General features: G+C 42.8%; 1 protein-coding gene and 1 non-coding gene across 2 annotated transcripts in view; one reads left to right on the top strand and one right to left on the bottom strand.

Annotated features, from left to right (window-relative positions):
• The window catches only part of RAD23B (RAD23 homolog B, nucleotide excision repair protein), a 51,961-nt gene extending 44,566 nt beyond the window's left edge, over positions 1–7,395 (bottom strand). The window contains exon 1 of the mRNA XM_037152641.2: positions 6,934–7,395. Coding sequence (XP_037008536.1) covers positions 6,934–6,999 — 66 coding nt within the window. The 5' untranslated portion in view covers positions 7,000–7,395. The remainder of the gene's footprint in view (positions 1–6,933) is intronic.
• Positions 7,396–11,191: 3,796 nt separating this feature from the next.
• Positions 11,192–11,329, top strand: LOC119054800 (small nucleolar RNA SNORA23). Its single transcript, XR_005083577.2, has one exon. It is a non-coding gene; the product is annotated as a small nucleolar RNA SNORA23 (small nucleolar RNA).
• The last annotated feature ends 1,562 nt before the right edge of the window (positions 11,330–12,891 follow it).

Below are 12,891 nucleotides of genomic sequence, written 5' to 3' on the forward strand. Positions count from 1 at the left end.
AAACTGATGAAAGCAGAATTTATTTTTAAAATTGCATACGTTTATTTCTAATTTCACAATTCGCTAAAAATGTTCAGATCCACGATCTCACCTGATTATCACATCTGCTCTACGGAGACAGATAAATTATTATTACTGTATAATAGTAATCAGGACAGGTAAAGTATTATTACTATTACTCTATTTTGCCAATGAGAAAAGAGACTTAAGTACTGTGCTCAAGGACACAGGACAACTACAAAGTGGGAGAAAACTCTTCAAGCTGGGAAGTGGCATGATACATGTGAAAGAGAGTAAGACACAGAAAAATGGAAACAGACCCAAGAGCTGATCCTAAGTTTTGCTGTAAGGAAAAGGAGGAAAAGGAGGGAAAGGAGGCAGTACCCAAAGGAGAATGTGAATCATGGAAGGCGGGGGCGGGGGGAGTTCCTTAAGATCGAGGAAATGTATGTACAGTCTACAAATGGAAAAAGCAGTGATACGGAAGAGAAAAGAACTGATGGGAGTCACGTCCTTCACAGGTGACATGGCAGCATAGGATAGAGCAGAACAGTGAAGGGACTGGCCTCCGCACCATCCTCAATACATAGCCACCCACAAGTAAAGGTTAGCAGGCAAGGGGGAGGGGATAGAACAACTGTAATGGCATAATCGATAAAATTTTTAAAAATAAAAATAAAGGTTGGCAGGCAGGTAGCTCTGGAAGGCCCTTGTAAAAGTCCCAATAGTTTCTGTATTCTCGATAAAATACAACTTTTCAATAAAATATGAAATCTAGGGTCATCAGAAAATAAGTAGAGATGACATGAAATCTGTGAATGGATCAGGGAAACGTATGACTAGGAGGCAGAGGAAGGGCCTAATGAAGGTTAATGTTCATGAATTCACAAGTCAATGGGGCTGTGTGTTCATCATCTAGCTGCACAGGTGCAAGCACAGAAGATTCAATTTAATCACATTTGGGGGTTTCCAAGCAAGAACAATAGAGTGTGAGTGGGACCATGACACAAAGCTCCAAGCACTGTATGTATGTTATTTCAAACTCGTGTAACATTCAAAAAAACACAGATGAGGAAACGGGCACATAACTGGGCACCCTGACCAAGATAACACAGCAAATGCTAGAGTCAGAATCAAAATTCTGGCAACTTCGCTCAAGAGAGAGGCTATGCTGACCCTCTGTCCATGGGGGTAATTATAATAACCTGCCCTGTTTGTAGCTGGGCAAGGATGGAAGCGGTAAAATGTGTGTGTGTGTGTGTGGGGGGGGGTCAGTGAAAAGGAGTCTGGATAAAACGGACTACGGGTCTCATTAGAACTGGAATCACAGGGAAAGTCAAGCGGATACCAAAAACAGGTTAGTGGGGAAAAAGCTACAGCTAATAGTGTAAGTGCTAGTTACTTGTCGATGGGGCTGAGGTAGAGCAGAAGGAAAGATGACTGGATGAAAAATTAAGGAATAGAAGTCCAGGGTATGGGCAAGACTATCTTTCATAGATATGAAAACTATCAACACCAAGGCTACTGACTGTGTGACCCCAGACAAGTGACTAATGATGCTAGTCTTCACTTCTTTTTAAAACGTACACTATTACATATTTCTCACAATTCAGGTGTGGGTTTCTTTTTAAAACATCTATGAAACCCGGATTTTTTGTAATAATTTCCACAGATAAAGGAAGCTACACCAGGAAAAAGAACAATGTCAAGGATAATTACCAATCTATGTCTGTAGGTACTACCTCCACTTTATCATCACTCAAGCATTCCACAGACCACTCAAATCGAACTTCTGGCCTCACCAGTCCATGGAGACTAATCATCAGGGTAAAACATGGCCTCCAAGTTACCAAAACCAAAAGTCATGCCTTGTTTTAAATCTTACTTTTGACTTCTCAGTTATTAGACACATTCAACCTTTCCTCTTCCTTGAAACATTTTTTTGGGGGGATTCTTCCTACCTCAAAGGTTGCTTCTCGACTGACCTCATCACTATCATCACTATTGATCTTCATGTGTCAGAGCGTCCCAGGATTCAGCCCCAGGCCACATCCTAATACCCAGCAACATTCCCATCAAGGTTCCTCAATTCTAGTAAATAGATGCTGATTAAATACAAACAACATATAAGGCTTTAGGGCTCAAAAGAGATTAGGCATTACAAAAAGACTACTGGATGATCTCACCTGAAGCCAACCACACTACTATGAGTGGCCGCCTACTGTGAGTCTCCGTCTCTAGGAGACTTCTCCCTGGAACTGTGATTCCTAACTAATCTCCTTGTATTCCCCATCTGAATGTTTAACAGGCATTTTAAATTTAGGTCTTGAGTCCTTACCCTGACCCCCAAACCTACTCCTTTCCCAGCCCTCTACATCTCAGGAAAAAAAGTAAGCATACCATTCATACAACCGAAATTTAGGTTTAATTTTTGACTTCTCAATTTTCCCCACTCTAATCCACCAAAAAATTCTCTCAACTCCTCGCTCCCAAACTATCTCAAATCCATTCACTTCTCTTCATATCCCTACTTCTACCGTACTTCCCTGGTAGAAGCCTCCACTGCCTCAGACTACTTGCGCAGTAGTAGCAAGCCTCCTCACTGGTCTCCCTGCTGTCGCTCCTGCTCTTTCTACATCATTCTCCATATAGTGGTCCAACTCTTTAAAGTCATACAAAAAATCATTTTGCTCCTCTGCTTAAAATCCCCCAGGCTTCCACCTTGAAACCCCCCAGGTGATTGATGACAGAGGCCTACAGGCTCTGGTGCCTAGCCTAACACTCCAATCTCTAATCTGCACTCCCCCTCTCCCAGCAACACAAGACTATGGTTCCCCAAACACTCTTTTTAAAGGTCTTTACCTATAGAAAACACTCTCCTCATCTGAATACTTATTGTTATTCAGATCTCGGCTTAAATGTCACGTTACTCAGAAAGGCTTTTTGTGACCAATTCGAAAGTAGCCACCCAGTCCTGCACTATCAGATTACCTCACTCTATTTCACAGCTCTCCTAATTATCAGGTTTTAAAAATCTGCTTTTTGACTAATTAGTTCCACTCTAATGTATATGCTATGACGGCAGGATCTGACATTTAATAAGTACTCAACAAATATTAAATAAAAGAATCAACAGGCAAACATAAGGGGTCAATGACTCGACAGTTCACCAAAAGAACATATTCAATTCATTCAAAAGATCTTTATTAAATGAAGATGCTGTGCCAGGTCAGCAAGAGCAAAAGTCTGGCAGAAACCCTACCAATAAGCCAAAGAAACCTTAGTTTCTTCTCTGCAATGTAGGTCTTTAATAGTCTAGTACTGGATGTTTTAATAATCCAGGAACATCTTAAGGCACAACTTCAGCACAACTAAATTAAAATGCAATAAAGCATAATAGGAAAAATTCACTCATGAAAATGGCTAGCAAATACCATATATGAAGTAAGTACTAAAACAATATTTTGTATCATAATCAACATTACACAGATAAACAGCACAGTGAAACAATTATTTGCAGATTACAGCACACTATGCTATTCGCAGTAATTAAAGCTACTGTATCTTTACACTTCTCTTAGCAAAAACTTCCAATGTACATACACAACTTTGACGTCAGTTATATGAGTACAGTAATATAATTACATTTCGGCATGTGCATTTAAAGCGCTGTTCCAGCTGGGCTTTTTTTTTTTTTTTTGGTCCAGTTACTGAAAGTACACAACAGTCACAAGAGTTAACGGATTGAAAGATTAAATCTGCATACACATACTCTTCCTTCTCATTTTCAGTGATACAATAAGATGTTCACTATATTACAATTAATATTAACTTTTGTTCTTTAATCCACCTGTTCTCAATTAGAGGGTTTAAGTAATGGCAAAAAAAAAAAGTGACTTTAGATATGAGCTTAAAAACTTTGTGTACTCCATTTCCCTCTAAATCTCCATCATACCACCAAGCTCCAGAATTTTAAAGAATTGTGTATGATTATCAGTCTATCAGACATCTCAGAATGCTTTTTCAGATGAAATTTCTCCACATAATGAAGAATATTCTTTCAAGCAATGGGTTTTTTCCCATCCCATCTTCCCATTTTGTTTATATACAGCTTGAACATTTTATAAGAGGAGATGTAATTACTATTACAAATAAAAAAAGACTTGCAATGGTTCAAAATGGCTAGTAAGTATTAAGAAAATTCTGTTAGTTAAAAACTAGGAGAGAGGATTTTCAACAGTTAGAAACTAAAGCAAATACACCCACCTAAATCCTCCTGCTTTTTTCCCCGTCTGACAACTTCAACTGTATATAGCCCCATAAGTTGTAAGCAGGTCCCTTAGGCTTCCAGAAGACCCACACCAGGTGCTACAAAGTCCCTGCACCCTCCAGTCTTGCCAAAGCTCACTTAACATTTACTCATTCAGCAAATGAATCACTGCTATGATTCTTATCTCAGTTCATTCTTCCACTTATTTTTGCTCCTGCTCATGCCCCACAAGAAGTTTCTCTACTGAAAACTTGAAGTTACTTCACTTCCTTAGTTCTAAGCAAATATCAGACAAGGACAAACTTTTGAGCAGCCAAAATAGAAGTCTCAGAAAATGAAATCTTTTCACTCTATGTGGATCTCCTTACATAAATCTCACTGAAGTCCATTTCCCCCTTTATTTAATATCCTTGGTTATCTAGTTTTCACAGGATTAGAAATGGGATACTTAGTTTCTCTATAAATATACATAATCTTTATTTTTCTTATCAGAATTCTTCACTTAAATTCTGTATCAAAAATATTAATTTTAAAAACCACTATTAAGTAAATTTAATATAGTTCCATCTTGAAAAACATTTCTGAAATTTAAATTCACTAAAATGAAACCCTATGACTTATTTTAATGTAAATGTCTTATATATTACAGATGAAATGTTCTCATTTCTTGCCCCAGACTAACAGTGTGAGGTTGTACATTTATACAAATAGTAAAATAAGGCTAAAAAGCCATCCTGTAACAATGAGCTTTCTGAAACTATATATATTTTATAACTCATTTAACTAATACATTGCCTCGGAAATAAAGTGGAAAATAGCAAATAGTTAAAAATCTATACAAACATAATTTTGGCTCTATGGTAATATAAAGTGCCCAAAGAGCTATAAAAATCTTACAGACTATAAGTACTTCAGTGAAGCTGAAAAAAGTCACTGAATAGCTTCAATAAACTCACAGATTTTTAAAAAATCTTGTTTCAATAATTTTGGAATTAATTTTGAATATTATCAGCTGGTAAAGTTCCTGCAGCACCAACATTTAATACTACAAAGAACCAAAATCAAATAGACAATTATGAAAACATCACAGACAGCTGCATTTTAATTTTCATCCTCTAAGTTACTAGTACACACTAAGCAGTAGAAATCTGACTTCTATTAGTAACATCAATCCACAGGGTGTTGTCAATTACTTTTGAGGACACTGACGTTTCTCATCTGTAGTCAGTATTTCCTGCATCTTTAAGAATTTAATCACACAGCATACTTCTACACATATCTTGAAACAAAATCATTTTGTGCCACAATTCCAAAAAAGTTGAGAACTGTTTCTTAAATGATTAAAGATGTAGAAAACTTTACATTAAATGAGATAAACATAGACTACTACATGCTCACTCAAAGGTATCTGTCCACTGATTAATAATCACTTCCATTTAGCGATCACCAATCAAATACCGTCTAATCATCTCATCTCTGCAAGTCAGGCACATAGCAACTACGTACAAAGCCACAATGAAACTCAGATCTATTTAGTTAACACCAAGAACAGAATCAACTTAAAAAAAAAATACAGATGGGCAAAAAAGTTGCTCGTTTAAATTTAGCATTATGACAACTTCAACGGTGTAGAATGTGACAATTCCACAACATAAGCAGTGAATTTATACCCATGGCATTTTTAGATTCTTGGCATAAAACTGTACTGACTTCAACATAGTGGCTCTTTTGGCAGTCAAATATACAGAAGATGGTCTGAGGATTTACCATGTGGACTTACGAAGTTTTCAAAGGCTTAACTGCATTAAGAGTAAAGTTTTTATTTTCGTTTTTCTCTTACGAAGTGTTATTACTGGGGGCAGGAAGGGGAGGATGCAGGGTTCAAACTCCTACAATTCCAAGACTTTTAACACCGAGGACCGGAAAGAGGTCTAAAAGCAAAAAGCTTCACCATCAAAGAGGTCACAAAGAGCAATCTACATATAGGTGTGGGTTCGGTGGCGGGAGAACTGCAGCCAAGATATACCAGTTCTGGGGGGTAGAGGGCACAGAATTCACTTTCCCCACGCCTCACCTCTCACCCTGCGACGGACGGAACCTGACACCCCTTTTTAAAAGGCTCTTTATCTTCGAGCTTAGCGCCCAACCAGGTTCACGTAGGGGTAGTGGAGACGCCTACATCTTACCCCCCCCCCCCGCCCAAACACCCACACCAGAGTGCCCAGCTACACCGCAAAGAAGCCTTGACCACCCCCCACCCTGGCCCGGTGAAGCAGAACTCCCAGTACAAGGCCTCAAGTACCCCGCGTGCGTGCGCTCGCTCCACGCCATCTGCCAGCAGGCCTTCGGTGTCTGGCCACAGCTTCCCCTTACTCTTGCCACAAAGCCCGTGGCCAACTTCGAAGGGTCCCGACGGCCGCACGCCACTGGGTCAGGGACACCCGACCCTGCCCTCGACCGGTGCCCGCAGGCCTCATCAAAAGCCAGGAGCCGGAGCCCCACGCCACGGTCTCCTAGGTGCACCCGGGCTCTCGCAGCTCAGGGCGCCGCCGGGCCCTGCTCAGAGCTGAGGCTGGGACCCCGCGCACGGTCGCACCGCCCCTCCGCCCAGGCCCGGCGGCCCGTGCGCGTCCGCCCCTTCCCCTGCTCCCCGCCGCTCGCACCGTCTCGTCCGGGTCGATGTCGATCTTAAAGGTCTGCTGCTGCAGGGTCTTTAGGGTGACCTGCATGGTGCCGCCGCGCCGCTCCGCTGCCGGGCCTGCTCCGGGTGCTGCCCGCTGGGCGGGGTCTGTGGCCTGGCGGGGCCCCGGGGTCGCCCGCGCTCCTCGTGCTCTCGAGAGGAAGGCGGTGGGGGTGGGGGTTTGTCACATTCGCCCCGCGGATCGGCCTCTCCCCCAGCCGTGGCCTCGGACCGCGTCGCTACCTCCGCAACTGCGGACTTTCCCGCGACTTAGGGCCGCCGTGCTTTGTCAAGTCCCTGGCGCCGGCCACTGAATCTGCAAGAGGCTCCAGGAGCTCTTGGAAACAAGTAGAGAATCCGCTAGCTCATCACAGGCCGGTGGCCGCCATCATCGTGACTCGCCGAGACGCACCCCCTCCCCCTTCCGAAAAACCTGGGGCGGGGGGGGGCGAGAAATGGGGCCTGGCGGGCAAAGCGCGCAGGCGTAAATTGCGGCGAGCCTGTGCGCAGGCGCAACTAAGAACTCGGCCCCGGAATTGGGACAGAGTGAAGGCGGCTCAGGAATGTCCGCGGCCTGGATCCGGTGTGCGCAGGCGCAGTTCCTAAATCCACGGGGCTCTTGCAGGCACCTCCTTGCCACTGCAGCCCCGGTGTTCTCCAGTCAGCTGTTGCTCCGCCTACATCAAGACTCCGCCCGGCTGCCCATGCTCGAATTGCGCAATCGGTAGCGAGGAAAACGCTACGTGGAGACAGGATTCAGTGGATACTGAGCTCAGGAGCTGGGGAGCTAGAGGGCGGTAGGTCGGGGCCGGGCTTAAGTGAAAGGATCTTGGTCACCACAGTAATGAGTCGGCGCTTACAGGGCGCTTGTTGCGTAGCTTGAGCCTTTGTGTGGCGACTGGTTCTTTAACCTTAGGAGCACAGACTCTAGCGCCCGGACTGCCTGTGTGGACCTTGATCCTAAACAGAAGGACCGATAACAGGAGATCAAGTTATATCGCTCCTTTGGGGAGAACTGTCCATTAGTTCTTCATCTAACCAGAGTAAAAGCCAGAATTATTAAACTGGGTGCATAGCCCTTGCCTCACCACGTCTTACCTGCTTCCTCTGGTTGGTGTTCGTGGTGGATGCTAAGCATATGGCACTTCCTGGATTTGCACTCGCTGTTCCCGCTCCTGAGTGCTCAGTCCCCGGTCACCTGGGTGGCTCGCTGTCTCGCCTCCTTGGAATCTTGGGAATCTTTGCTCAAAAGTCACCTTCTCAGTGAGGTCTACCCTGGATACCCGACTTACAACCCCAACTTCCATAGCTTCTTCATCCTTTTCAGTTTTTTTCTATAGCACTTATCATCTCGTAATTACCTTACAATACACTTCTTTATAATGTTTTTCATATTTCTCCCTTCTCTAAACCCCAGACTGAAACTGTACGGAGGCAAGGCTCTTGGTTAACAGTGTTAACCAATGTACTCGCAGCACGAAGACACATGCCCGGCACAGAGCAGACATACAGATGTTTGCGGAATGGGTGAATGGGCTTCTGGTTCCTCATTAGTGAGATGAGCATATTAATAGCATTCAACTCTATTGATTAAAGGGGGCGGGGTGTTGAATAATATGTTAAATCTTAGTACAGGGAATATAGTAAGCAGTCCATAAGTAGTTAGCTATTAATAGTATGTCCATTTATAGATAAGAAAACTGATGTATAGATATATTGAGTAATGCCCCTGGAGACACCCTCCTAGAAAGTGGTTTACCCAGACTTTGAACCCAAACAAAATGGCCCCAGGGCCTTTGCTCCTAGGTGCCTGGCTATTCTGTCTCTTAGTAGGGCACATTAACATTTAGGTACTTCCTGTAGCACTTTTTTTTTTTGAAGGATTTTATTTATTTTTAAGAGAGGGGAAGGGAGGGAGAAAAATCAATGTGTGGTTGCCTCTCATGTGGCTTCTTCTGGGGACCTGGCCTACAACTCAGGCATGTGCCCTAGACTGGGAATTCAATCTGTGACCCTTTGGTTCACAGGCCAGCGCTCAATCCACTGAGCTGCAGCAGCCAGGGCTGTGGCACTTCTGGCTTTCTGTGGTTCTGGTAAAAAGCAAAGTTACAATTAGACCACTAGCTATGAAATCAGTTGCAAAGTATTTGGGTGGGACAGTGTCCTCATGGAGACAATGTCACTGCCTGATGTTCCGTGCATACTAGGAGTTCAGATATTCTTCTGTGGGACTTTCCCTGACCAACCTCTCTCTTCTCTAACCAGGTATTTCCCCTTCGCAGCAAGTATCTATTCATTGTAATTCAATATCTAACCCTCTGCCTTCCATTTTTTGGTATCTCTGCTATGAGTCACCAGGTGACCTAATCTTGTCCTTGTTTTGAAATGCCTCCAGTCTGGGCCTTTCCCCTTAGTTATAGATAGGATTAGCCAATTGCTTATGCAATATCTTCACTGGAAATATAATAAGCCTCTGAAATTTAACTCAGCCAGACAGAACCATTCATTTCCCATAATAGCTCATAGTACCACCATCTTACCCAGATAGTAAGACTGAAAATCTAGCCATCATCCCTGATGGATCTCCTTCCTGTCTTCCTCCCCCTCAGCTACCACATCTAATCCATTATCAAGTTCTGCAAACTTTATTCTCCATGCTATATCCCAATATTCAGCCATCCCTCATAATTTCTACTTCTGCCACCCTAGGGTAAATCCATCATTACCCTTCACCTGCCTTCCAACTGACCACTTCCACTCATTTTTTTCCCCAACAGCCATACCAGCAGTGAGAGTGGTCTTTTTTTATCAATAAATCAAATCATGTCATTTCTACTAGTAATACCTAATTACACTTTAGAATAAAATTCAAACACTTTACCTGTCCTTGGACAGCTTGCAAGATCTGACTGCTGCCAGATTCTCGGGCCTTGTCTCCTTCCTTTGCTCATTTATTGTCATCGCTCTGCAATACGTTTCTTGCATCCTTCGAACACACTAAGCTGGTCCTAGTCTCCGTGCCCTTGCAGTTGAGATGACTTCAGTTTGAAACTCGGTCTTCCCATACCTTTAAAGAGCTAACTCCTTTTCATCATTCAGGTTCCGAGTTAAACTTTATTTCCTTATGTCACTGTTCTAGGCACTTTACATGGATGCTGTCGTTTAAGCCCCAGCAGAACTTCATGAAGTAGGGGCAACATTACCCTGCTTTAAGTTTTTTCATGGATCTACCTAAAATTATTACCTTTCAACTTGCATATTGTCTGTCTCCCATGACGACCCCACTTGCCATGTCTGCTCCTTGCGTAGAGGAACTTGCCGTCTTACGTGGGCTCTTTTCCCAGCACATAGAACAGGGCCTGAAACACAGTCAGTCAAACCTATGTTGACTGACTCCCAATGCAGTAAGCTCTGTGAGGCTAGATGTGTGTCACTTCTGTTCATAATGGTACCTTCAGGGTCCAGCAAAATGTGGATGTTCAAATACATTGATTGAAAAAATGGTGAAGTCATTTCAGTTAAAATTGACAACAGTTGTAAGAAAACATGTAAAGACATTCTAAAAGTAGAATATACTCACTGTATAGAGTTATTAGGATATTAAAATGTTTCCCCCCAAAAGTTTCCTTTTTGGGGAACTACTACTATTTTCTGCAGGGGAAGAAAAAGAGAGGAGGTGAGAGATGGCCTTCCATGTATTAGTATGCATTTTTTAATTTAAAAAAATTACTTATTTATTTTTAGAGAGAGAGGAAGGGAAGAAAAACCACCATCCAGGGCAGTATTAGTATTTTTTAAAAAACGAATCTTTGGCTCATGACTATGTATATGTATATGTATTCAACAGCATAGAAAAGGAATAATTGTGCCCTGGCTGGTGTGGCTCAGTGGATTGAATGCTGGCCTGAGAACCAAAGAGTAACTGGTTCAATTCCCAGTCAGGGCACATGCCTGGGTTGTGGGCCAGGTCCCCAGCAGGGGACCACACATTGGTGTTTCTCTCTCTTCCCCTCTCTAAAAACAAATAAACAAAATCTTTAAAAAAAGGGGAGTTATTGAAAGTAAAAGTACTCCTCCCCTCTTCCTGGAAATAAGCACTGTTTTGAGTTTCTCTAAAATTTTTCAAGATGTATACAATATATTGTCCCAAATAGTTGTGGCAACAGTAGATTTTAAATGTCATTTAATTGACAGATTCACCCAAGAACATTTCCGAAACTACAGTGCTAAGATAAAAAGTTGCCGTTTTGCATTCAGTCAGATCTTGCTATCCACACAAACATCATGTAGCCAAAAATTGAGCTGGGGTCATAGTACTGGTCTAGTGTTCTCATGGGGCATAATTTACCATTGGCCAGCCTCCAAATTCTCACGCAGGGAACAAAAAAGAAAATGTTTTTCTTTTCTTTTAATTTCTGGTAAAACTGCCAGACATACCCACTTTTGACCCAGTGGCACAGTTTGGAGTCTGTATGTGTCCCTATACGGTGTAGTTGCCTTTGCCCAGAGACCCACAGTGCATGTGACAGATGACAGGACCACAACCCCCAATTCAAAGGCCATCAAAGGTAGGGCACGCCATGAGCAAGGCCTTGTAGGATAAGCGTGGGCTTCTTCAAGAATTATTAAACCAAGATAAAAGAAAATGGAGTCATCATGCTAAGTATTTGGTAACAAGCCAGGGAACTTTGCTTGTATATTTTGGAAATCAGTCAAACGATTTCAGGGAAGAGGATGAGCCAGCAGAGATGCAGCATCTGCTGACTTTGAAAATATGAGGGTAAAAGTACTAGACTTAAAACCGTTCATTCAGCAAATAGTTACTGAGACTGTCTCCTTGCCAGGAACTGTTCTGGGTGCTGGGGATATAATAGAGAACACAACAAAGTCCCTGCCCTTGAGGAGTTTTTATTCTAGTGCAGCAATTTTCCAACTGGTGTGCCACAGCAGATGTACTGGTGTGTTGCAAGAATTTTTAAAACATGTAATACCTGACTATTTAGTCAGGGCTACTGACCTCTTTTCTCTTTCAGGGGTGTCCGGCCTGCACGTGGCCCAACCCAAAATCATAAATATACTTAAACCCTTTCTTTTTTTGCTCATCAGTTTTTGTTGGTGTTTGTGTATTTAATGTGTGGGCCAAGACAACTCTTCTTTTTCCAGTGTGGCCCAGAGATGGTAAATGGTTGTGCATCCCTGTAGACTATCAAATAAAAAAATGACAACAGCAGCCCTCTGGTGTGAATGCATCAAAACTACACCTACTTTTTGGTCAGATCGACAAAAAATGTATTTTTTGGTGTGTTGCAGAATTTTAGTACTCTGTGTGCTATGAGATGAAGAAGGTTGAAAATCCTGTTCTAGTGGGATAGTAGATAAATAATAAACTAAAATCAGGTATTTATACTATATCAGGTGTTAATAAGTGCTAATTTTTTTGTTTTATTTTTATTTACTTTTAGAGAGGGGAAGGGAGGGAGAAAGAGATGAAGAAAATGTGTGGTTGCTTCTTGCACGCCCCCCAATGGGGACCCGTTCTGTAACCCAGGCGTGTGCCCTGGACTGGGAATCAAACCAGTGACCCTTTGGTTTGCAGGCCAGCACTCAATCCACTGAGCCACACCAGCCAGGGCAATAAGTACTATTTTTTTAAAAAGCACCTACAGAGGATTCATAATTCTTTGAAAAAAAAATAGAGTTGCTACGACAATACCCCAGATACCCTTCATTCTTCTTCCGTCATTCCGTCTTCCCTCTTCTTCACCCGTAACTGACCCCAAGATGGCTGATCTGTGTGGGTTGCCGCTGTTGGCTTCCCTGGGAGTCCTAGCGGGAGATGGGAGTGAGGGAGGAGAGTGAAGTCAGGGAGCTTACTTCTCTCTGTTTGGCAGTGCTCTTGACACAAAGTCGTTGGGTCTGTAGGGTGGCCCTTCGGGTGACT

Source organism: Artibeus jamaicensis, unplaced genomic scaffold, assembly GCF_021234435.1.
Source record: "Artibeus jamaicensis isolate MK-2021 breed Jamaican fruit bat unplaced genomic scaffold, CSHL_Jam_final scaffold_1964, whole genome shotgun sequence".
In the NCBI taxonomy this organism is placed as follows: domain Eukaryota; kingdom Metazoa; phylum Chordata; class Mammalia; order Chiroptera; family Phyllostomidae; genus Artibeus; species Artibeus jamaicensis.